This window comes from Oryzias latipes, chromosome 24 (genome assembly GCF_002234675.1).
Source record: "Oryzias latipes chromosome 24, ASM223467v1".
Classification (NCBI taxonomy): Eukaryota; Metazoa; Chordata; class Actinopteri; order Beloniformes; family Adrianichthyidae; genus Oryzias; species Oryzias latipes.
This window is the reverse complement of record NC_019882.2, coordinates 19,702,252-19,724,143: the sequence shown is the minus strand read 5'-3', so window position 1 is coordinate 19,724,143 and position 21,892 is coordinate 19,702,252. Positions and strand designations below refer to the sequence as shown.

The window sequence follows — 21,892 nt, the reverse complement described above, 5'->3', positions numbered from 1 at the left end:
CTAAACATTTTCGGTTTTAGCTTCGTAAATGGATATTAGTTTGAAATTGTTTTCCACAAAAACATAAAATATGTATACTTAAATCTTAAAAAAAGAGGCTTGCTCATAATGTGAAAAGCTACAAAGAACAGGGATCCGTTAAAAATCCAAAATTTCTCATTAGGAAGATCTGTTTAAACGCATTTTCCCCTCAATTTCATGTTTATAAGTAATGTCTTTACCAAATAAAATGTCTGTCAGACACGTTTTTGTGATTATTTTAACAAAAAAAGTCTTCAAAAGTGGTATTTAGATTCATTTATTCATCCGTGACTAATAAGGTTTTCAGTAAACATTGAAATAAACCTTTATTTTGATAGAGCAAAGATTTCACTGAATTGTAAAAGCACTTTCAGGCATCATTGGCATCTTGTTTAAATTTGAAGCCTTTATTTTACTTTCAATAGGAAAATAAAATCCCCACCATAAAAGGATTTAAACATGACCTCCGCATGCTTAAATATGCGTTTGATTTTAAACTAGTTCCTCAAAAACAAACATCCAAGTCATGGGCCAATAAATGCAAATTCAAATTTAAAACAGCTGTGACCTACTAATTTGACATTTTTCGTACATAACTGCAACAAAATTCAAGTGAATTTTTTTTTTCCAACCAAGCGTAACCTTAAAACAATAAAAGAATAAACCTCACATTTCATTTTCCATTTATTACAATTATAACAAAATTGCACATGAAGTGTTTTCAACTCAGAGGAGAATCACTCTTATACTGAAATACAAAAAAGTCAGACTAAAACACAGGATTTATTTTTTGGCTTTAAAAGAAAAGTGAAATATTCATTTTTAAAAGGATTCTTTTAATGTTCATTGGGTTTTGCAGAAATCTTCTTTTTTGGGAGACTGTGGCCACCACGGGTCTGTCCCACTGGCTCCAGCTGCAGCATCTGAAAAATAAAAGATTTAAAAACATTTTTTCTGTGCTTTAATCATCAACATGACAGAATCCTTTACCCTGGATTTAAAGAAAAAGACTGGGGTTAGAACAAATGCACACAGATAAATATATATTTAAAAAGTAAATAAGAAGAAAAAACCTGAATTTGTTAACAGAATTTACTGTCTTTACTAAAATGAATCTGCTCAGCTTTATGTTTTTTCAGACTTCAGAACAGATCAAAGGTTAGTTTGCATCTTCAGAAAACTTTTCAGTAACCGTTAAAAACATTAGTAAGCAGGAAAATTCCAGAAGTAGCTTTTGAATCAACAACTTCACGGTGACTCAAGAAACCTCTGGATCTTTTCACAAATTAAGAGCCTGCTTTTAAAGAAAGGAGAGAGTCAAGGGTCCTCCCAGAATTAAACAGCTGTCCACAGATATGCCTGCCTATTAATCTGCTGAAACGCCTTCCTCTGGAATGGAAAGACTCCCATTTCCACGGAGCACCTTCACAATAAAACCAGCACACTGTGGAAATAAAGAACTGCACTTTGGTTTCAGCTTTTTTCCAGCAACTCCACTTCTCAGATAAGAGAAAAATATTTTTTGAACATGTTTTGTCTTTCTTTGATAATAAAAATTGTAAACTGCTTTGATTTCAGGATCAGTCGCTTTATAGTTTAAGCTGACACAAAGTGCAGAAGATTAATGCTTCCAAACTGTTCAGATCTGAGCTCAGTGCAAACAGTTCAAGTCTTTTGAAAGACCAGTGACCTCCCATCAGCCCCTGCTTCCATCAGTAGACACCCAGTGAGCGTTCACACTGCCAAACAGGACAAAAATTACCGATTTCGCTGTAGGCCGAGTCAGGAACGAGTGAAACCTCTGTTAAACAAACGCAAACATCACAGACAAGAAAACAGCCTTTCACAATAAGAGCAGCGCTGCTGCAGGATTCCAACGGCAGCGTGTGAGGAGGACGTCAGGACGAAGTACCTGGAGTGGTTCCCAGGGCAGAGTTGTCAAAGAACTGCTTGGGACGGTTTCTGGAGAGCACCTCGGAGGCCCCGCCCGCGTCAAAGAACCTGCTCTTGGGCGATCTGAAGAGCGAGGACTTGGGCGAGTCCAGAGGTTTGCTGGGAGACTCGGGACCCTTCAGAGGCGAGGCCAGCATCTTGTTGGAAGTCAGCAGGATCTTCTTGGGCGAGCACAAGAGGGTGTTGAAATCTGCAGTCATGGGGGGAGGCCTCTTGCTGGTGGTGCTAGGCAACGGGGGCTCGTCCATCTCAGTTTTGTTCTTCAGTTTGATGGCTCTGTTCTTCCACTTGGCGACCTCTGCCTGCTGACTGGACACCAAGCTGACGAGAAACACGCGTTACTTCTTCTGTCTCATCTCCTGCTCCTCAAAACAACGTTCAAATCCACTCCGTTACCTTTCCAGCTCAGTGATTTTCAGCTGAAGTTGTTTGACTTCCTCTTCCAGCTTGGTCTTTTCCAGCAGAATGCTGCTCCGGACCACCAGACCTTTGGGGTTCGTCAGCTTTGCATGAAGATCCTCACCCTGCAGAACTGACGACACAACCACAGTCCAGACGTTCTAGGGTTAGAGGTCAGATGATCTCCATATAACAAGTAGGAGATCTTGCTGTCTTACATGATTCCTCCCCCCGCTGCTGGGCCCTCCTCAGATCCTCCTTCAGCCTCCTCAGTGAGTCCTCCTTAATGCTCAACATTGAGCTCATTTTCTGGATCCTAAAGAAAAAAAGAAAGAAAACATCTCGGCTCCAGCAGACTAAAGCAAAATCCATATCAGGGTCACGGCGAGTCTTACTCTTGTTTGTGTTCTTCTGACATTGAAGTGAACTTCACCTCCATTTGGAACAGCTTCTTTTTCAGATTCTCCAGATCTTCTGCAGCAGGAGAAGCTCTCTTCTGTCAGCAGAACCACAGAAATCAACACTCTTAAAAACAAAGTCTCAACAAACAAACGAGAAGAGCAATGCGGGTTCTTTGAAAGCATCAGCAGAACAGATCTTTACATTTAAAAGCTACTTTACTTCATTTCATCCAAAACTTGATTAGATTTGCTTCTGATCTTCAGTCAAATTAAAACCCCTTTTGTACAACAATTGTTTTTCACACCCCGACAGTGAAGCGAGCACAGATGATGCAGCTGCTGCCCTGTAGCCACTGGCACATACACAAAAAAAAAAAACTTTTTCCTAATCAACAATGAGTTTGATGTCAATCTGAGACTGAAAACTCCTAGGAAAACAGGAATAAAAAAAATTGAAAATGGTAACGTGATGCTGTAACCAAAAAGAAACACTTCAACTTCCTGTTTGAAGCCAGTTTGAAAACAAAAGCAACATGCACCAACTCAGTTTGACTAGCATAACCACAATGTGGAACTTTAAACACGGTCTCTGTTCACTGCAGTGCGTCTGCACTGAGGTTTCTAAAGGACAAAGTGCTGGAAAAACTTCAAAAGACTAAAAATGACTTTCAGTCCAAACAGGTTTCTGTTTATCGTATTTTCACGATTATAAGGCGCACTCAAGTCTTAATTCTTTCCAGACACCAGGGGGCACCCTATGAGGTAGTGCACCTACTGCCAGTGCTCCACATATGTCCCAAATCTTAACAAGTTCATTAAGATGTGGGTGAGCAGAGTCACTGTTTATCCACATTGTACAGAAAGACAACCTATTTGCTTTGACCATACTCTAAAACTGTAACGTGACCCCCACTTCTCCTCACAGCTCCCTAATTCATGGCGTGGGAATCAACACTTCCCATGAGTCTTAGTGGCCATGGGCGGGGCTAATTCCCGGGTCCCCACACATTGTTTACAAAATGGCTGAAGCCCTGTTTGAACTGCAGCTATCAGCTACGCGGGTTGATGGATTTTTAGATGCTGTTTTGTGACTGAAAAAATAAAAAAACTAACTCAGATTTGGGAGTTTTTGCTCCTCCTGCACTCAGCGTGTCTCTTCGCCAGCGCATGTGTAGAAAGGAGGAAAGCAGGGGGGTCAGGCGCTGAGCGCAAGTGCGTCTGGTATTGTGCATTCAGTTTGTGTTAGATAGGGAGAACAGTAAAAAAGAAAAAAAAAAAAAAAAAAAAGGTTTCCCCTAAAAGAACCGAGACTGGTTCTTTTATTAACCCACTCTGGAGGCTCTAAGGGTCCGAACAGGGCGTTAACGTGCCCGCGCCTCAACACCCGGTGCGCCTTTTGTATGTGTCAAAGATTGAAAAATCCCCCGTAACCGAGACCGCGCCCAATGACCCGGTGCGCCCCATGGTCGTGAAAATACGGTATTTCTCTCCGTCTCTTCAACATGATTCTACTGACGTCACTTATGTTAAACTGCAATGCACCTCTGACTCGCGCAGTTTGCTCCTGAGTGTCTGGATGGCGCCCTCCTTCTCCTGGACGAGCGCGCGGCTGTCCTGCAGCTCCGTCTGCAGCAGCTGGGTGGCCTCTTTGTGGCTGGATAAGCGGCTGTGGGCGCACGCCTGCGCCTCCTGTAGCTGCTCCATCTGTACCCGCAGAGCCTGGAACAAGAGGCAGGATTTTTAGAGGAAACGTTTTCATTCAAAATGGGTGCTCTTTATGATTTTGCTCAAACATGAAAACAGATCAGACAAACTGAGAAGATAAGTTGGTTTTCAGGAACTATCCCAAACTGACTTTGATGTTTTCTTGGGCCTCTTGGAGCTGCAGATAGAGCTCCTGGTTGTCTTTGAGAAGAGAGACTTCTGTCTTCAGAGGAGCGCCCTCTAGAGCCTGCAGCAGAGTGCACGTCTTGCTCTTCTCCTCTCTGAGGAGAGATTCTGTTTGGGCGGCCTGCCGCTTCAGTTCATCGAACCGAACCTTCTCCCCTTCCACGAACTGACGGACACACCAGAAGAAAACATGAGATTTCTCTCAAACCCGGAAACCCAGAGGATCTGGTCCGACGCTCACCTCCAGAGCTGCAGCGCTGTATGTTGCTGCAGCAGACCGACGTTCCAACTCGCACTGCAGGCCGCCGTCCAGCTCGCTGAGCACGATGGGCTGCCTGGTGACGGCGGCCTGCAGCTGCTCCCTGAACTTCTCCCTCGCTGCAATCTCAGCTCTCAGCTCCAACATGTGGGATTCCATGTGGGCCCAGAACCTCTCCAAGATGTTCTCCATTTCCTGAAAACGGGTGAAGTTTAGCCCAGCTCTGAAGGATAGGCTCCTCCCCCTGCTTTGTTAATAATTTTAGAAAACTGTTGTTCCATCTCAACCTTCATCAATACAGAAAATAGTGCTCCGATTAAGTTTTTGTGCGATTAGTTTATGGTGACCGGTAAATACCCTGATTAACATTAACTCTAACCTGATTGCTGTAAAAAAGAAAAAGAAAAAAAAACTCAGAGGCATTCATGACATCACGGCACAGTAAAAGATCAAAATGCAAAATGAAATAAAATGACTAAAATGTAGGACGTTAGGAGTTTTTTTTTTATGACAGACTTCCAACCTTTTCTTTTACACCACCAAGAGGGGATTTATATTAATAATGCACAGAGGACATTAATGACTGGATGTGTCACAATTTACTTCAGCTAACAAAAACATTAAAAGTGTTTTTACAAGAAAAAAACCCCAAAACACCAGTCAGGAAACTGCTTAGGTTCTCACAAGGACCAAACCAGTAAACGATATCAGTCCAGTTCTGAGGTCTTTGCACTGGCTGCCTGTCAGAGGATAGACCTCAAGGGTCTGTTACTGGTTTATAAAGCATTGAATGGTTTAGCTCCAAAATACAGTTTGTACCAACTAGTCCTCTCTGGTCATCTGTCAGTTCCAACAGCAACTCAAACATGGAGAAGCTACATTCAGCTTCTATGCTCCACAGATCTGGAACAGACTTCCAGAAAGCCTCAAATACACTCAAATACCCACCTGTTCTCGCCTGCATTTGATGACTTTGTATTCAAAATAATTCCCTTTCTTGAATTTTAATGTTAATGATCACACCTTTCCCATTTCAACTTTTGTATATGAAGCACTGTGAATCGTCTCTCCACACAAAATGTGACACAAAGAAACTTGCAAATAGAGCTGTGACTGTGTCAGATTTTTGATCACCGCGATGATCACCGCGGTGATGAATCACCAGGGGGCCCCCCTGGTGATTTTGACATGACGCCTAGTTTCACTAAACATGATGTTCAGAACAGTGGCAGAACGGGATTGGTGCTGTAGCCGTTACCATGACAACACGGTGCGCTGCGTTTTAAGTATCCTGCTTTTGGGAAAAACAATTTAAACCTAAAAATAAAATTAAAAAAAGAGGTAGCAATTGATTTAATATGCATTTCTTTGATTAGTGTACATTGCGTAAGCAGGACAAAACCCTTCGAGGTCTCCATGATCAGAAATGAATTTACAGGAGTCCACCGTCTTACACCATCAGTGTCCGTTCATTTATCATAAGGGACTCCTCGTCGGGAAGTATCCCCCATATAATAAATAATAGTTATAGATCAAAAATGAGATTAATATGATAAGAAAATTATTTTCAGCTGCTATTAAAGCAATAATTTGACACCCGTAATACAAATGTTTTTAATTTTCTACCCTTAGCCTTTCTGAAATGACAGATGAACGCGTCGCTCGTTTAAATGTTTGATCCAAAACAAAAAAAGTTAATTCTCCGTTTTCATTTTGCCTCCTCCCTCTCTGATGCCTTTAGCCGTGGCTCACCTGCTGGTGAAGCTGCCGTCTGTCCAGCAGCTCGCCACGTCTGCGCTCCCACAGAGCCTGCAGGTCGCAGTCAGGAGCCTGCGTTCTGCACAGCAGCAGGTCCTGCAGGCGCCGCTCCTCAAACACGGCTTCCTCCTTCTTCACCAGCACCTCCAGCAGTCTCTTGCTGGAGATCGCGCGCGCTTGGAGCTGCCTCTGAGAGGAGAGACGGGAGTTTTCCCAGCCGTTCTGGACCTCAGCAGGAGCATCTGAGAGGAGGTCCTTACCTGAACGCTCTGCAACCTCAGAACGGTCTGCCGCCCCTGCCACTGCACGGACCTGTACACGTCCACACTGGCTTTTGGAAGAGAGTCCATGTAGGGGTGGATGAGGGAACACTGAGCCCCGAGAGCCGGGTCCAGAGGGACGGAGAAGTGCTCTCTGCAGGAGTCAATAAGCTCCTGCAGTTTCCCAAAAGACTCCTGCAGCGAAACCCCAAATCCTACTCAGCCGCTGCATTTAAACGTGAGGTCATAAATATTCACCTCAACCTGATCCAGCCTCACCTGAAGGAGACGGTTGGACTCCTGCAGACGAGACGGCAACACCTCCTGCTTCTCCTCCTCCTTTTCTCTGCTCTTCTGTTCCAGAGTGAGCAGCTGCTGTTTGAGGGCGGAGAGGTTTCTGTTCGCTTCAATCAGCAGCTGGACCGAAGAAGATTAGAATGGGGGGGGGATAAATGAAGCCAAATGTCAAAAGATCAAAATTAACAAACATTTTAAATAAAATAGTACAAAACAAAAATGATAATTTTTCCTTTATTTCTTATGAATAGTTATGTTTTCAGACCCTGTAATTACTTGTAAAAGTCTAAAAAGATTCAACAGATATGCATTAATTCTTTAAAAAAAAGAAACACATTAAAATAAAAAGGTTAAAGTTCCTCTAATGAGCACAACAATTGAACCTTTTAAAATCAAAGAAAAAAGGGTTTCTAGCAAACCCAAGTGTTCATTCATTACTAACAGTTTATATTAAACATTAACTTTTATAAAGTCTTCATGTTCTGACGGAGTGATCAGTCTCCAAAGAATCCAAATTCATCAAAACATTTTCATTTTTCTGTCATTTCAAGCCTCCCAAACATTCAAATATCCTCAGTGGAATCAGAAAAAGGTTGAGTTTAGATCACTTGAGCAGCAACAGATGAAGTTCTGGTTTGGAGTCCAAACCTTTCTCAGAACCCCTCAGCGGTTTGGACCCACCTCTCGGTGCTGCCGGCTGTCCTCCTCTCGCTCGGAGGTCCGCTGCATCTCCAGCTGCTCCTGTTGGATCAGTTCTTGCTGCAGATCCCTCATCTGCATGAACACAGAGACGGTCGGTCCTGGAGAACCAAAGCAGCTTTCCACGCCACGGTTCTGCATGTTCAAAGTCAGCGGTAACCTGAGCTCCCAGCCGCTGATTGTCCTCCTTCAGAGACGTCACGCTGCGCAGCAGCTCCTCCTTCTCCTCCGTGAGCTTCTGGCTCCCACACAGCAGGGACCTCCACTCAGCTTCAGCACTCTCCAGCCGTCCTGACAGCTCCAGCATCTGTGCGTGACGGGACACGTTACGCTGCATGCAGCTCTGGACATCAGTGCTGCTGGGCAGACTGGTCTTTAACCTGGTGCATGAAGGAGCTCTCCTTCTCCTGGAGCAGTTCCTGCAGATCAGAGTAGATGTTCTTCTGCTCCTTCAGCTCCTCCTGAACAGACTGAAGGAGAGCTTCACCTGAAGATACCTTGAAAAGAGAAACCCAAACTCAGCTTCTCATCAGGAATGGAAAGAATAACAATCAGTGACGGTTCTCCTCACCAAATCCATGCTGTGCTGCAGATCCTCCTCCAGCTGCCTCCTCTGCTCCCCAATAGTCTGCAAACTCTCTTTCAACCCCGAAATCTGTCCAGAGGAGCAAAGCCTTCAGATGTTGGATCATTTTCATAAGCTGTCCTTCTTCAAAGACAAACCTCTGCCTGCAGCATTTCCATCCTTCCCTCCAGCTCTCCTTTTAGCCGTTTCTCCTCTCTGAGCTCCTGCTGAAGCTGATCCCTTTCCTCCCTGAGCACCGTCACTCTGAGCAGCAGCTCCTCCTCCTCCTTTGAGGATCTCTGATCTCCATCTTCCCCTTGATAGCTCAGATTGATTTTCTCTGCTTTTTCAAGCTCCTCTGTCAGAAGCATGAGCTGTTTGAAAAAACAGAAGAGGAAGTGAACAAACTGATGTTTACGGCTGAAACATGCAGTAAAAGGAGAAAAACAACAACAGTATGCATCACCTGAAGTTTCAAATCTGACTCTCTCTGCTCAAACTCTCTCATTTGGTCCACTTTTGTTTGCTGCTGCTCCTTCAGCTCCTCCTGAACAGACTGAAGGAGAGCTTCACCTGAAGATACCTTGAAAAGAGAAACCCAAACTCAGCTTCTCATCAGGAATGGAAAGAAAACAATCAGTGACGGTTCTCCTCACCAAATCCATGCTGTGCTGCAGATCCTCCTCCAGCTGCCTCCTCTGCTCCCCAATAGTCTGCAAACTCTCTTTCAACCCCGAAATCTGTCCAGAGGAGCAAAGCTTTTAAATGTTGGATCATTTTGATAAGCTGTCCTCCTTCAAAGACAAACCTCTGCCTGCAGCATTTCCATCCTTCCCTCCAGCTCTCCTTTTAGCCGTTTCTCCTCTCTGAGCTCCTGCTGAAGCTGATCCCTTTCCTCCCTGAGCACCGTCACTCTGAGCAGCAGCTCCTCCTCCTCCTTTGAGGATCTCTGATCTCCATCTTCCCCTTGTTGGGTTAGATTATTTTTCTCTGCTTTTTCAAGCTCCTCTGTCAGAAACAGGAGCTGTTTGAAAAAAAACGGAAGAGGAGGTGAACAAACTGATGTTTACGGCTGAAACATGCAGTAAAAGGAGAAATGCATCACCTGATGTTTCAAATCTGACTCTCTCTGCTCAAACTCTCTCATTTGTTTCAATTTTGTTTGCTGCTGCTCCTTCAGCTCCTCCTGAACAGACTGAAGGAGAGCCGTTGTCTCTGAAAGCTACAAAAGCAGAACAATTGCTAGAATTTCCGTGAAAACAGAAGCAGAGCTGAAACCTTCGGCAAATGAGCAAACCTGCTGCTTCAAGAGACTCTGCTCCTCTTCTCTGGTGGTGTGAAGGACATGGAGACTCTGCATCTGCTCCTGCAGCTGCTGCTGAACCGAATGGAGGAGGCCTTGAGCCTCAACTGCCTGAGAACCGCAAACCGATGAGGACAAAACTCTTAGATCCTCTGAACACGTCATTCCCACAAGAGTACAGATGTGGAGACGTTTCTATGCTGACGACATTCAGCCAACAGCTGGAAATCAACTGATCCACAAAATCTCAGCCTTTCAGCTTTTCTTATTTCAAATTATTCCAACAGATTAGAAATGAACAGCTACTCGAATTAAATAGCAGATGGCCTCCCATTTATATTCCTTTTTTAAATGAAAGAGCAGAGAAACCGGATCAACAGAACTGGATTAAAGGTTTGTCGGCTCATGTGAGGCAATTCTGACACACAAGGAGGAACTTCAACAGGTCTATGAGGAGATTAAACCCCACACCAAAGTTAGTTAGTTTCTAGATATAATTTATAAAAATCATTTTTTGAAATAGAAAGGCATTTGTTTCATCTCTGCAATAAATGAACACAAGCCTAAATACCAGAATTTGAACCTGCAGCATGTGGAGGTTTAAACAAAGTTTCTGACTGACCATCTCCATCTGTTCCTCCAGCTCTTCCCTCAGCCGCCTCTTCTCCTCTCTGACTCCCTCCAGGATCTCCTGCAGCTGATCCCTTTCCTCTGTGAGCGCCGTCACACTACGCAGCAGCTGCTCCTCCTGCGCAGACGAGGACGTCTGCTCGGACTGCAGACGGTCCCTCTCCAGCTGCAGGCTGGTGAGCTCCTGGCTCAGGCTGCTCACCTGCCATAGAACATCTCCCCTCAGCTGTGCTGGACCATCCGGTCTGAAGTTTTGTTTGCTTTTCAAGAGGGGCTTCTCTCCTGACCTTAGTCTGAAGCTCCTCCAGCTGGGAACTCTCCACCTTTGCTGCCTGAGCAGCTTCCAGGAGTTTGATCTTCTTTTTCTGCTCGCGGTTGTTCTCCAGCGCCGCCCTGAGCTCCGCCTGAGTCTCGATCATCTGTTGTCACAGTGTCGTTAGTGAATGCAAGACGTCGGCGTGGAGAACCCCAGAAGACACGCCCACAGACCATATCCACGTTCTCCTTCATGTCCTCCTTCAGCTGGTCCCTCTCCTCCGTCACAGCGGCGACGTCTGAGAGCAGCCGCTCCACCTCCAACGCCGTGCTCTGAGCGCCGCCCACCTGGAGCTCCTGAGACACCCTCAGCATCTGCTCACACGGCGAGAAGCCGTCAAGCAACAGAGAGAAGCTGGACGTGGAGACGGGCATCTATGCTTCACCCACCTCCTCCTGCAGATCCCAGTTCCTCTGCTTCTCATCCTGAAGCTGGTTTTCAAGAGACTCCAGGAGAACCTGAGTCTCAGCGGCCTGGAAAGACAAAAACCACCAAGTCTTCAAACAGGAAGTGAACCAGACCTGTGCAGACGACACCACCTTTGAGATGCAAAGGTTGGAAAATAAATGGATGAAAAAAGTTCCGATCATGTGGTCCTTACGGGTGGGTTTGCATTTCTAGCGCTGTATCAGAATACCTGAAAAAGTATCAGAATACCTGGATATTCGGCATGCCTTATATTATATTTTTCTGATATTTGTATTTTTGCAATCATCATAACTATATTAGAGCATAAATAATATAATCAATATGAGGCTATAAATGTCTCCAAATCTCATGAATAATTATGTGACATCACGTCTGCTGGCATGGTGGAGACGCCGCACTAGAACGCGTCTGGAAATTGTTCTAAAGTCTGGAAGTTTTTTGGCATTTCCTTTATCTACTGGAACTAAAGTCACTAATACTTCCAGGTTACAGTTTAAAATGTTAAATGTCATTTCTTTCTAAATCTTTGTGGTTCATCCATTGTTCTCGATTCTGACATCCTGTTCTAAATAAAAAAAGATAATAGTGATGGTGATTAAATCCATATTTAAATGTCTATTGATCCAAAAGAAAATACACACATTCAGATCAGATCTATCAAATCGTAAAAGTCGAGGTTCAATCCTGAATTGATTCAGATCTACAGCCCTAACCATTTTATGAGACGCATGTTTTTCTGTCTTTTTTTTAATTGAAAATAGTATTAATTTACATTTTCTATCAGTTTATTTTGTAATGCAAAGGGTCTCAAATAACCACTGGACATTTATTCTACAGATCTTTGTTAAAGAGTCAAAGTGACACAAATAAACGTGTTTATAGTCTGGTTTCTCACTCTTGATGGTCAATGCTTTACATTTACATGCATGGATGTAAATAAATATGTGCATTGATTTTAATTGATTGACACGTGGGTGAAAACAACTACATTTACTGAAACTGGAAACCCAACTTTCACAGATTTTGGCCTTTAATATTTGATCTGTATTTTTGTTTGAGGGCCTCACAGACCGGACACTCACCTCATCACCACACAACAGATCCAGAGCTACACTTTACCTTTTCTTCCAAGTCCTCCAGAGAAGCCAGGAGCTGAATCCTCTCAGCCTCCCAGTTCTGCTGGTGGGAGCTCAGGGACGCCTGGATCCTCTGCAGCTCCTCCTCACGGCTCTGCAGAGCTTCTCTGAGCTGCTGCTCCTCCAGCTGACTCTGAGCTTGGGCCGACTGCAGGCCGTCCCGCTCGGCTTGGACGCCTCGAAGCTTCTCCGACAAACCCTCCAGCTAACAGAAAGAAAAAAAAAAAAAAAACATCTTCAGGAAACGGATCTCAGGTCCTTGGTTTTATGGTTTGTGGGGCTCACCTGCTTCATCAAGCTGTCCACTTTATCTGGAAGAGCCTGGAGTTCCTCCAGCTGAGCCTTCAGAGCCTCCTCTACTTGGCGAGCCGCCATCAGCTCCTTTATGGTGGCAGCCGATCTTCTCTCCAGCTCCAGGCTGTCAATGAGATCTGAAACACAGCAGGTTTAAGACGAGCCCTTCTCCTGGCTTCTGATTTAAACTCCAATTCTAGGTCACCTTTGGGGACTTTGCCATCCAGCAGAGAGGTGAGCTTGGTATTTTCATCAAAGGCCACGTTCAGCTCTTTCTGGAGGTCGCTCTGCATCTTCCTGTTCCGCGACTTCTCCTTCTCCAGCTGCAGACGCAGAGTCCTCAGCTCAGCTTCCATCTTCTCCTGGCTGCTGGACAGACTCGCCTGCAGAGAAGAGAGAAATCTCACTATTACACTCATTTGTTATGACATTTCTCAGCATGTTCGGCGAGCATTCTGCTGTTTATTCCCTTAAATGCTTCACTTCACTGTAGCTTTGCATAAACATTATTGCCGCAGAGCAGAACACCCAAATAGATTAGGCTTGCTCACATTCAGCTCCAGCAGAGAGATGTTCTGACTGCGGAGGACAGCCCACTCCTTCTTGGTGTCTCTGCTGAGCCCCTCGGCGTCGTCCAGAGAGCGCCGGAGCTCCGCCACCTCCTGAACCAGACTTTTGCCGCTCTGCGAGGACGGAGGAGGAAGAGTTCAGCATGGCAAGTTCATTTGTGCGGCGCATTTTGTGTACACAGACAATTCAAAGCATTTTCTATAAAAACATTAAACGAATCATTCAAAAGAAAGATCATAAACAGCATTTCACTGCAGTCGTGCTTAAATTCTGTGTGGTATGTGGACGGCCAGCAGACATTTCTAAATGTGGTTTTGAATCGGGTCTTCAGCCGTGTTCAAAACATGGAAAAGAGCTTCTTACATGGAAATAATTCACTGAACAAAACTGCAACATCCAACTTTTCTGCTCATTCTCTCAATATTTATTCATTCAAATCATTGTGAATCAGGAGCAGATGAAAAAAGCTGCCCTTTGAAAAAGCTTTTAGTTTCTACGAACAAACTACAATCCGCGAGCTTCCAGCTCCTCTCTACTCTGATCATCCACTGTCAGACAGATTCATGTTCGTCTTGTTTTCCTGGTCTGAGCTGGAATCTGGATCCAAACTGAACATCTGGATAGCTCTGATATTCCTCGCCAGTCACGTCACTCAGCGTATTGTGACACACAACAGGAACCTTTGTGTTCATAAACACACGAGCCAACAGGCATCAGCCATGATGATACACACAAAGTAAGACAATAAAGAAGTAAACAAACCAGATTCTGGAGCTCTTCTGCATATTCACTTTTCCTTCTGAGCTCTTCAGAAACAGTTTGAAGTTTGTTCTTGGGGGGGAAAAAATAAAACAACAACAGGTCAGACCTTCTTTACTTCCAACCAGTTGATAAATACAGCAAAAACTCAGCAGTATGACATTTCTCAAACCGATGCAAATAAACAACATTTAAAACGAACATGTTCACAAAAATGAGTTTTATTTTGAAAGAACAAAAAGTAGCTCTACTTCAAGCGGAGTTTCAAAGTAAACCTTTGAGTTTTATCCATTGACCATCTATGAGGAATGGAGCGAGTGGGACGTTCCTCACAGAAAATCATTTGAATGAAGTCAATTCACCCTTCATTGCAACACGGACGCCGCCACGTTGGAGCCAGCCGACATCAGTAAGCAGCGATTGGTCAAATCACCGTTTCTATGGTAATCGCTATTGCCAATCAGAAGTGAGCTTGTTGGATGTCCACCCCCCCCCACCACCACTTACATAAAATCTGTCAAAAATGTTCAAACGTTGATGTGGGGGCCAGCAGGCACCGCCTACTTTTGAGGCATCCGATTGGTCAGCTTTGATTTTGCTCTACGGCATTTAAATACTCGCTCAATATTTGATGATTTAAGTCATCGGTGGGGCAAAAAAAACCCGCTTCTTTACAATAAACTTTCACTTGTAAAGTGTAGCATTAGTGAACTGGTTCGTGGTAGTAGCCCCGCCCCCTTTCAGCTCACCTGAAGCTCTACACGCTGAAGTTCAGCAGATTCCAAGGCCTTTTCAAGGACAGAAATTTGATTTCTGAACTCGTTCTGCAGAAGAAAACGGAAAAGAATGAACAAGGAAGAAGAGCAAAGCAGTTTTACTTTAAAGAAACTTGGTTTTGGAGCAGTTTTGTTAAACAAAAACAAAAAAAAGGGTTTAGTAAATAAAAACTACTGTAGGTTTGAATGCAAAAAAGCTGTGTAGCTGAAGGGTTTGTTTTTCCAGGTTACGCATGACTCCTAATGCAGTACGAGTCATCTCAAATAAGCCCACATTATGGTCTTTCCACCCCTGTGTTTGATAGTTAGAATGATTCAAGACATCGCACAGCTGGCTCATTTGAAGACCTCAGCTCCACGTTTGTTCAGACAGAGGAGATCCTCTCTTCCAGACAAACGTCACTGTCTGAAAGGTTCATTCTGCTCCTGTCAGTTACCTCCTGCTCCTTCCTGAAGCCATCCTCCAGAGTATTGAACTCTTCCAAGTCTCTCATCTCCTTCAGTTCTTTGGACAAAGCAGCCTTTTCTCGCTCCAGATGTTTCATCTGATCCATGAACATGCTCAGCTCCTGCTTCAGGGAGTCTCTCTCAGCAGCTATCAGGTCCTACAGAAACAAAGTTTCAGTGCTTGGAGCTGCAGAAGAACCTTTAATGACCTCCAACTTTCATTCTACTTTGCTCTCAAATCAGACTTTTTTCTATTTAGTGACATTCAAACACAAATTCTCAGCAGGAGCAGGGTTATGGTAGATTAAGGACTGTGGATGGCTACCTTATCTGAGGTTAGAGTGTCACAAAGCTGGATGGCTTCTGCAAACTCTCTTTTCATCTGAAAAAATAAATAAAAGACAGCTGATTTGTGGCAGAAAAGTCCACAATTTGAAGCTGAAGTGAAGCTTCTTACATGATCATAAGCATCAGAGCTGCTCTGCTCCTCCAGCTGCAGCTCCAGCTCTGCAACTCTCAACTGCAGCCGTTCCGTGCTTTCCATCTTCTGCTGAGCTTCAGTCTGCAGCTGCAGCTCCAGATCTGAAACCTTCTGTTCAGCCGTCTGCATCTTTTCCAGAGCTTCCATCTTCTGCTGAGCGTCAGTCTGCAGCTGCAGCTCCAGATCTGAAACCTTCTGTTCAGCCGTCTGCATCTTTTCCAGAGCTTCCATCTTCTGCTGAGCTTCAGTCTGCAGCTGCAGCTCCAGATCTGAAACCTTCTGTTCAGCCGTCTGCATCTTCTGCAGAGCTTCCATCTTCTGCTGAGCTTCAGTCTGCAGCTGCAGCTCCAGATCTGAAACCTTCTGTTCAGCCGTCTGCATCTTCTGCAGAGCTTCCATCTTCTGCTGAGCTTCAGTCTGCAGCTGCAGCTCCAGATCTGAAACCTTCTGTTCAGCCGTCTGCATCTTCTGCAGAGCTTCCATCTTCTGCTGAGCTTCAGTCTGCAGCTGCAGCTCCAGATCTGAAACCTTCTGTTCAGCCGTCTGCATCTTCTGCAGAGCTTCCATCTTCTGCTGAGCTTCAGTCTGCAGCTGCAGCTCCAGATCTGAAACCTTCTGTTCAGCCGTCTGCATCTTCTCCAGAGCTTCTGTCTTCTGCTGAGCTTCTGTCTGCAGCTGCAGCTCCAGATCTGCCACCCTGCTCTTTGAAACTTCCACCGTCTTCATGTCCTCCCCTCTCTGCCGACTCTCTGCCTCCAGCTGCTGCTTTAGGCTGGACACCTCTTCTGAAAGCTCACATATCCGACCAGGAGACACATGCTCCTTGGGACTGAGAAGAGAGGAGTCATCGGAACACTGAAGACAGAAACTCATCTGGATCGTTTCAGAAAGTGCACTCATCGTAGGCGGCTGACATGAACCATTACAACGTATAGAATGAGCAACAGAAACAAACGTACATTATGATTTGGTTTGAAGGAGACAAATATTCATGAAAAAACTTCAGAAATGTCTTAGATGTTGTGCATCTCGGGAAATCGAACAAGCAGCTGGTGAATCTGAATCAAACGGACGACCGCTCACCTGTCACCAAAGCTCCAGACGGACATGGAGGTCTGACTGTACTCCATGTCGTCAGACGGCTCCTCAGGAATCCCCCAGTTAGGGTCAAAGAACTCCTCATCTGTTCAGAACAAAAGCACAGAGCTCTGTGAACGCCCCACGGGACGGAGAGACAGTGAGCTTTCAAATTTAGTGAGCATTTATTTGATAAATGTGGGACGTCTACATGCTTCTTCCTGCCTCAGAATGGAGGTGCAGACATTTGGAGGAGCAGTTTGTGTGTGTGGTTTCAAAAGGATGGTGGAGCAGTGGAGGTGCCTCCATCCTCGTTTACCTTCGTTCACGTCGTTCAGAAGTTGTTGCTTTCTTTTCCTCCTGTGGCTGAAGGGTTCTGCCAAGCTCTGGTCTGACATGGCGCTCTCTGAGGCAGAAGGCTGGCTGAGCCGGAGCATCTTCCCCCCCCATGTGACCCTGCGCTTGGGGATCTGAACAGAACGGACCCGGTCAGCAGCGCCCAGAGGAGCCTCCCCCGCCTCTCCCCGGCAACATCACATCACCTTGTGAACAGGAACCAGGTTGGGGCCGGTGACCAGCAGCTTGGTCAGGTTCCGGATGCGGTCTTCCTGCTCCCTCTGCAGCTGATCCTTCTCTTGGAGCAGCTGAGAGAGCACCTCCTTCTCAGTGGCAGTGGTCTGCGTGACTGAAGAAACCTGCAGGAGATGGTTGGAGGTCAGTCAGAGAGCAGCTGCAGAGGAGGAGGCGGGGCATGAGGAAGAGGAGGGAAGGCCTGCCTCGTGGAGTCGTCGCTTTAGGTCCACGATCTCATTGCGATAGCGTTTGAGCAGAGCGCCGTCATCCGACACCTCAGTCACATGAGGGTCGTTCTTCATCTTTTTTGCTGTGCAGGCAAACTAACAGACAGAGTGAAGGTAAAGAGAGAACATCAAAGTTACACTGAAGCCCAAGAGAAACTTTGCAGGAGTCGTCTTTCTTCACACCTGCAGCGTGCTAAGAGTCTCATCCAGACTGGCAGGTGTGACTGTGCAGACGATCACGGTTTTGGCATTTCCTCCTAAGGAGTTTTGTAGGATGCGGGTCAGCTTGCTGTCTCTGTAGTTTATGTAACCACTGAAAAGACAAACACACCGATGTCATCAAGCAGCTGCTCTGATTACCTGCAGCAGTGCTCCCAGGCCTGCAGGCCTCCGACCGGTTTACATTTTCACCGCTGGGCCTGTACGACGCTGAAGTGGGCGCAGAATTTTTTTTAATCTATGCTTTCCCTTAACTTGAGGGTAAAGTTTATTTTCCTCCTAAAATGTCTACAGATGCTTTAAACTTAATTTGTACTCTGGATTTCACGTAGGAATCATTCAAATGGGATGTACCAGCCTTCGGCCTCATCTGGCTTTTAAGGTGCAACAAAAAAAAAAAGCAAAAATGTTTTTTTTTTAAAAACAGTCGCTAAAACTGGTGTTTTCTGAATATTAAATATAATAAACATGAATCCACCGTTTGAAAAACTTTATTAGCAGCATCCTTGTAGCATTAAAACAAAAAAAGTCATCTTGAATCTTTGAACCAAATAAGGTAAGAAAATAAATTGTTTTCCTGTTTTTTTCACTGAATGAATGAACCAAATCATCTCCACAAAGGGTGACCAACAAATCATGAATCCACTGTGTTCTGATTAGAACAACTTGGATTATTCTTTTAGAAAAAATAATTTTACATGAAAAATCTTTCAAATGCAATGCATTGTGGTCTACACTGTGACAGACTGGCGAACTGTCCAGGGTGTTCCCTTCCTTCGCCCACAAGTGGTCAGGATAGGCTCCAGCAGCCCTGTGACCCCGTAAGGGATAAAACGGCAGAAGAAGATGAATGAGGTCTATATTCACCAATCTAGTGAGCATTGATGCACACTGGGTTTACCCAGACAATTCTGGGAAATTTGCTGGCCACTCGATTTTGGAATTGTAGATTTGAACAGCACTACAAATGGCAAACGCACTATGTGGAGCACCAAGTGCAGAGCAATGATGGAATTCAGACCCAATCTGGGCTTCAGTTACTCACGTTTGGCTTTCATCGGTCAGCTTCTTGATCACCTGGCTGAGTGTGAACAAGCTGCGGTTGATGTTGCAGCCTTCTTTCAGCCGTTCACCTGGAAAAGACAGCGGAAGCAGAAACCATGACTCGGAGTCTCAGCGGTTGGCTGTGGCTGGAATTGAAATCCACAAACCTTCAGCCCCGGTTTGGCTGGCCCTCTCAGATCCAGCTAGATCCACCAGATTCTGCAGGAAAACTTCAATGTAAACCCAGGACTGCCCAACAGACGAGAGAAAGACGATGAACTCACCAAGTTCGACACAATGATGGCTCCGTCGGCGCCTTCACTCGATGCCGGGTCGCTCCGTTCACGGCTCTCCAGAATCTGAACAGATGAGTAAAAACAGCTTAATGATGGAAGTTTACTGGCCCGAGCCCATAAACTGACAGCTCTCACCATCCGAAATATGGTGTGCGAGCGGCTGCTCCTCTGGTTCATCTTCGTCTTCCCATATCGACGGTTTTCTAAGGAGTTTTTAGAAAACAAAACAAACGTAAGCAGTCAGAGGCAGAATGGCCACATGAATGCGTCCGGTGAAAGGCGTTGACACTCACTCTCTCCCTTCCGGATCCAGGCCAGGACCTGTGCAGAAGACGTAACCACCTCCTCAGTCAGGTCCGCCACATACACGCTTTTCTGTGGAGATGAACAAAGATTTGCTTTTCAGAGCAGCGCTACAGACAAGCATGATGCAGCAAATGATTAGATTCTGTGGAGAACTCACGTTCATGCCTTCTCTCACTTCCAGGGGTTTCCTTTTCCAACGGTCCACCAGCAGATCGGTGACCGTCTCGTTGTAGATTTCCATGTAGGACACCCTGAGAAGAAACTCTTTGTTTGGAAACTTGAAAAAAAAAAGAGAGAGAAAAAAGAAATCAGTCTCCATTCACTGAGATTCCAAATTTCTCCTCAGAGAAAAACATTGTGATGTTTTAAGGGGATTTATAAACTTTGAGGGAAATAAAGGACATTCATTTTCAAGAAGAGATTGATTTGATTTTGATTAATAAATTATTTAAACCCAGTTCTGTCAAAATGTGTAAAAGTGTAATCTGGAAAGTTTTCCTTTGACCAAAAAGAAAAAGTGTATTGTGTTACTTCAATTATTAGATATAAAATTACAATATTGGTCCAGTTATTTTTTTTTCATTTATACATGTAAATCCAGTTCTATACTTTAAAGTTTCACTCTGATCATCTTTGGATCTATTGTTAAAGTGTTCCTTGTGGTCTTTTTAGTTTTTATGCAGTTTTAAGACAAAAAAATCAAAAAGCCTTTTGTCGTTTTCTAGGACAGTTTCTGCAGGAGTTGATCAGAAATTCACCACCGTCATCCCTTTGATCCAGGAGCCTACAGCCCCTCACACCCCCAACATAACCTTAGCGGTGAAACAAAAAGGTGAGCAACATCAGATCTATCCAGCCGTAGTTTAGATCCAGATTCCAGCTCAGACGAGGAAAACAAAGATTGATCTATTTGTCTGACAGTGGATGATCAGAATGGAGCAGAGCAGGAAGTTTGTGGCTTGCAGTTGGAGGTCCTACATCACACGATCTTTTTCAAAAGGCTTCTTTTCCCCCTCTGATCCTGATTCACAGCAATTTAAATAAAGAAATGCATCTTTTAGCTCATTTCCTTAATACATATTCCCAACAAAAATGCATAAGGACATTTTTAAAATACAATTTTCATGGGGGTGGGTCTTAAGGAACTTTGTCTCTGAACAGTAACTAGACCCTGTCGTCCAGCAGAAAACAATATGCGCTTGAAGCTTTTTCTAATAATACATTTTTCTGACAGTCGGTTAAACTTTATAATCATATGTTAAATCTAAACAAACGATAATTTTGTATTTTTCTTCACAGGCAAAGAGCGCCATAAAGACTATAACTATAGTATCTCCAGTTTGACAGGTACCAGCTTTATTTAATGTGCTGCTTGTAGTTTAAACCGTTTTTTTTTAATTAACAGTCAAAATAAAATAAAAAACGCTATAATCCAGGTTTTAAACACTTTGATTTTTACACATTTTCTTCTGTTACACTGTTTGGAGTCCATGTAATTTACATGTTGCATGTTTGTTTTGGTTTCTTCCAGTTCATTTTGTGGGGCAGCCAGCAGACTTACGGTCGTGATGGTCTGGAAAACATCCTCCATGGCCAGAGGAATGACTCCTGGAGCATGGTCGCTGCCCATCATGGTGAAGGTCTTACCGGAACAGGTCTGACCGTATGCGAATATGGTTCCTGCAGGGGGGGGGGGGGGGGGGGGGGGACACGAACATTGAACCATGTAAACTCGGATTTAGTCGGAAAGACAACTGCCCCGCCAAGAACAAACCATTGTATCCCCCCACGGTGGACACGACCAGGGGCTTGGCGATGTCCCGGTACAGCTGATCGGTTCGCTCCTCCGCGGTGAACACCCGGTCTGCAAAGAAGAGCAGCACATGATGATGACGGTGAACACAACCTGAAGACCCCCGGGGCATTTCTGAGGGGTATAACATACCGAAGCTGAAGCTTTTCCCGGTGTTTCCGGCGTCGTCGATGGGATGGATGGACTTGGAGTCAGCTCTCCAGAAGAGCTGGACGGGTTCTCCCGTCGCTGCGGCGGCGTTCTCCTCCCTGATGACATTTGATCCAAATGACACAAAGTCCAGGATTGTAGATGTACACCATGATTATCAAATAAGTAACATCCATACTTTGATATTGTACTTCACAGACGAAAATATAACAAAACAAAGCCATTTGCTTGGCTTGTTGTTGTGCTTGGAGACGTAACGGTTGGCTAATTTTAGCTATTAGCTAAAGTCTCACCTCTCGACAAGCGGACGAACCCGAACGCAAACCTTCACCGCAGACTCCTCCGTCATCTTTCTAAAAGCTGAGGGTTAAACACAGCAAAAACTTTAACACTAGTTCCCTAAAACGCTGCTTAAAATGACAACAGCTGCTGAAACGATGCCGTTCTTTTTGAATGTTGCTTCCTTCAATCTGACTGGATAGCGTCATCGATGGAAGGATCCATTTACGATTTGGAGAGGGGTGTGTGGTCATAGAAAAAATGT

At 44.8% G+C, this 21,892-nt stretch overlaps 1 protein-coding gene across 4 annotated transcripts; it reads right to left on the bottom strand.

Moving 5' to 3' along the window:
* Positions 1–687: 687 nt before the first annotated feature.
* Positions 688–21,829, bottom strand: LOC101158657 (centromere-associated protein E). Of its 4 annotated transcripts, none has more exons than XM_011492037.3 (50): positions 21,642–21,827; positions 21,331–21,446; positions 21,160–21,249; positions 20,947–21,065; positions 19,543–19,662; positions 19,373–19,454; positions 19,215–19,282; positions 19,068–19,142; positions 18,951–19,002; positions 18,785–18,872; positions 17,704–17,833; positions 17,497–17,616; positions 17,263–17,415; positions 17,040–17,190; positions 16,727–16,826; positions 15,620–16,472; positions 15,488–15,544; positions 15,153–15,320; positions 14,689–14,763; positions 13,943–14,011; positions 13,162–13,293; positions 12,816–12,993; positions 12,602–12,747; positions 12,300–12,521; positions 11,141–11,224; positions 10,925–11,065; positions 10,723–10,854; positions 10,428–10,637; positions 9,800–9,916; positions 9,608–9,724; positions 9,311–9,526; positions 9,159–9,242; positions 8,969–9,085; positions 8,661–8,876; positions 8,509–8,592; positions 8,318–8,434; positions 8,098–8,244; positions 7,920–8,012; positions 7,221–7,358; positions 6,942–7,136; positions 6,676–6,870; positions 4,906–5,118; positions 4,630–4,830; positions 4,317–4,493; positions 2,769–2,869; positions 2,592–2,689; positions 2,371–2,506; positions 1,934–2,295; positions 1,784–1,822; positions 688–944 (listed from the first exon to the last, which is right to left on the bottom strand). In XM_011492037.3, exons 1-50 carry the CDS (start codon positions 21,695–21,697, stop codon positions 865–867), a joined length of 7,230 nt encoding a protein of 2,409 aa, XP_011490339.1. In that variant the 5' UTR covers positions 21,698–21,827; the 3' UTR covers positions 688–864. The 4 variants fall into 4 exon arrangements, with proteins under 4 accessions (XP_011490339.1, XP_023808611.1, XP_011490340.1 ...); XM_023952843.1 differs by having other exon boundaries at positions 2,769–2,866; XM_011492038.3 differs by lacking the exon at positions 1,784–1,822 and having other exon boundaries at positions 21,642–21,826.
* Between the last annotated feature and the right edge of the window lie 63 nt (positions 21,830–21,892).

Coding starts and splice junctions, on each gene's coding strand:
- LOC101158657 (XM_011492037.3), bottom strand. CDS start 21,697: ATGACGGAGGAGTCTGCGGTGAAGGTTTGCGTTCGGGTTCGTCCGCTT. Junction 17,416..17,496: donor TAAAGCGACGACTCCACGAG/GCAGGCCTTCCC, acceptor CATCTCCTGCAG/GTTTCTTCAGTCACGCAGAC. Junction 945..1,783: donor CTCGGCCTACAGCGAAATCG/GTAATTTTTGTC, acceptor TTTATTTTTCAG/ATGCTGCAGCTGGAGCCAGT.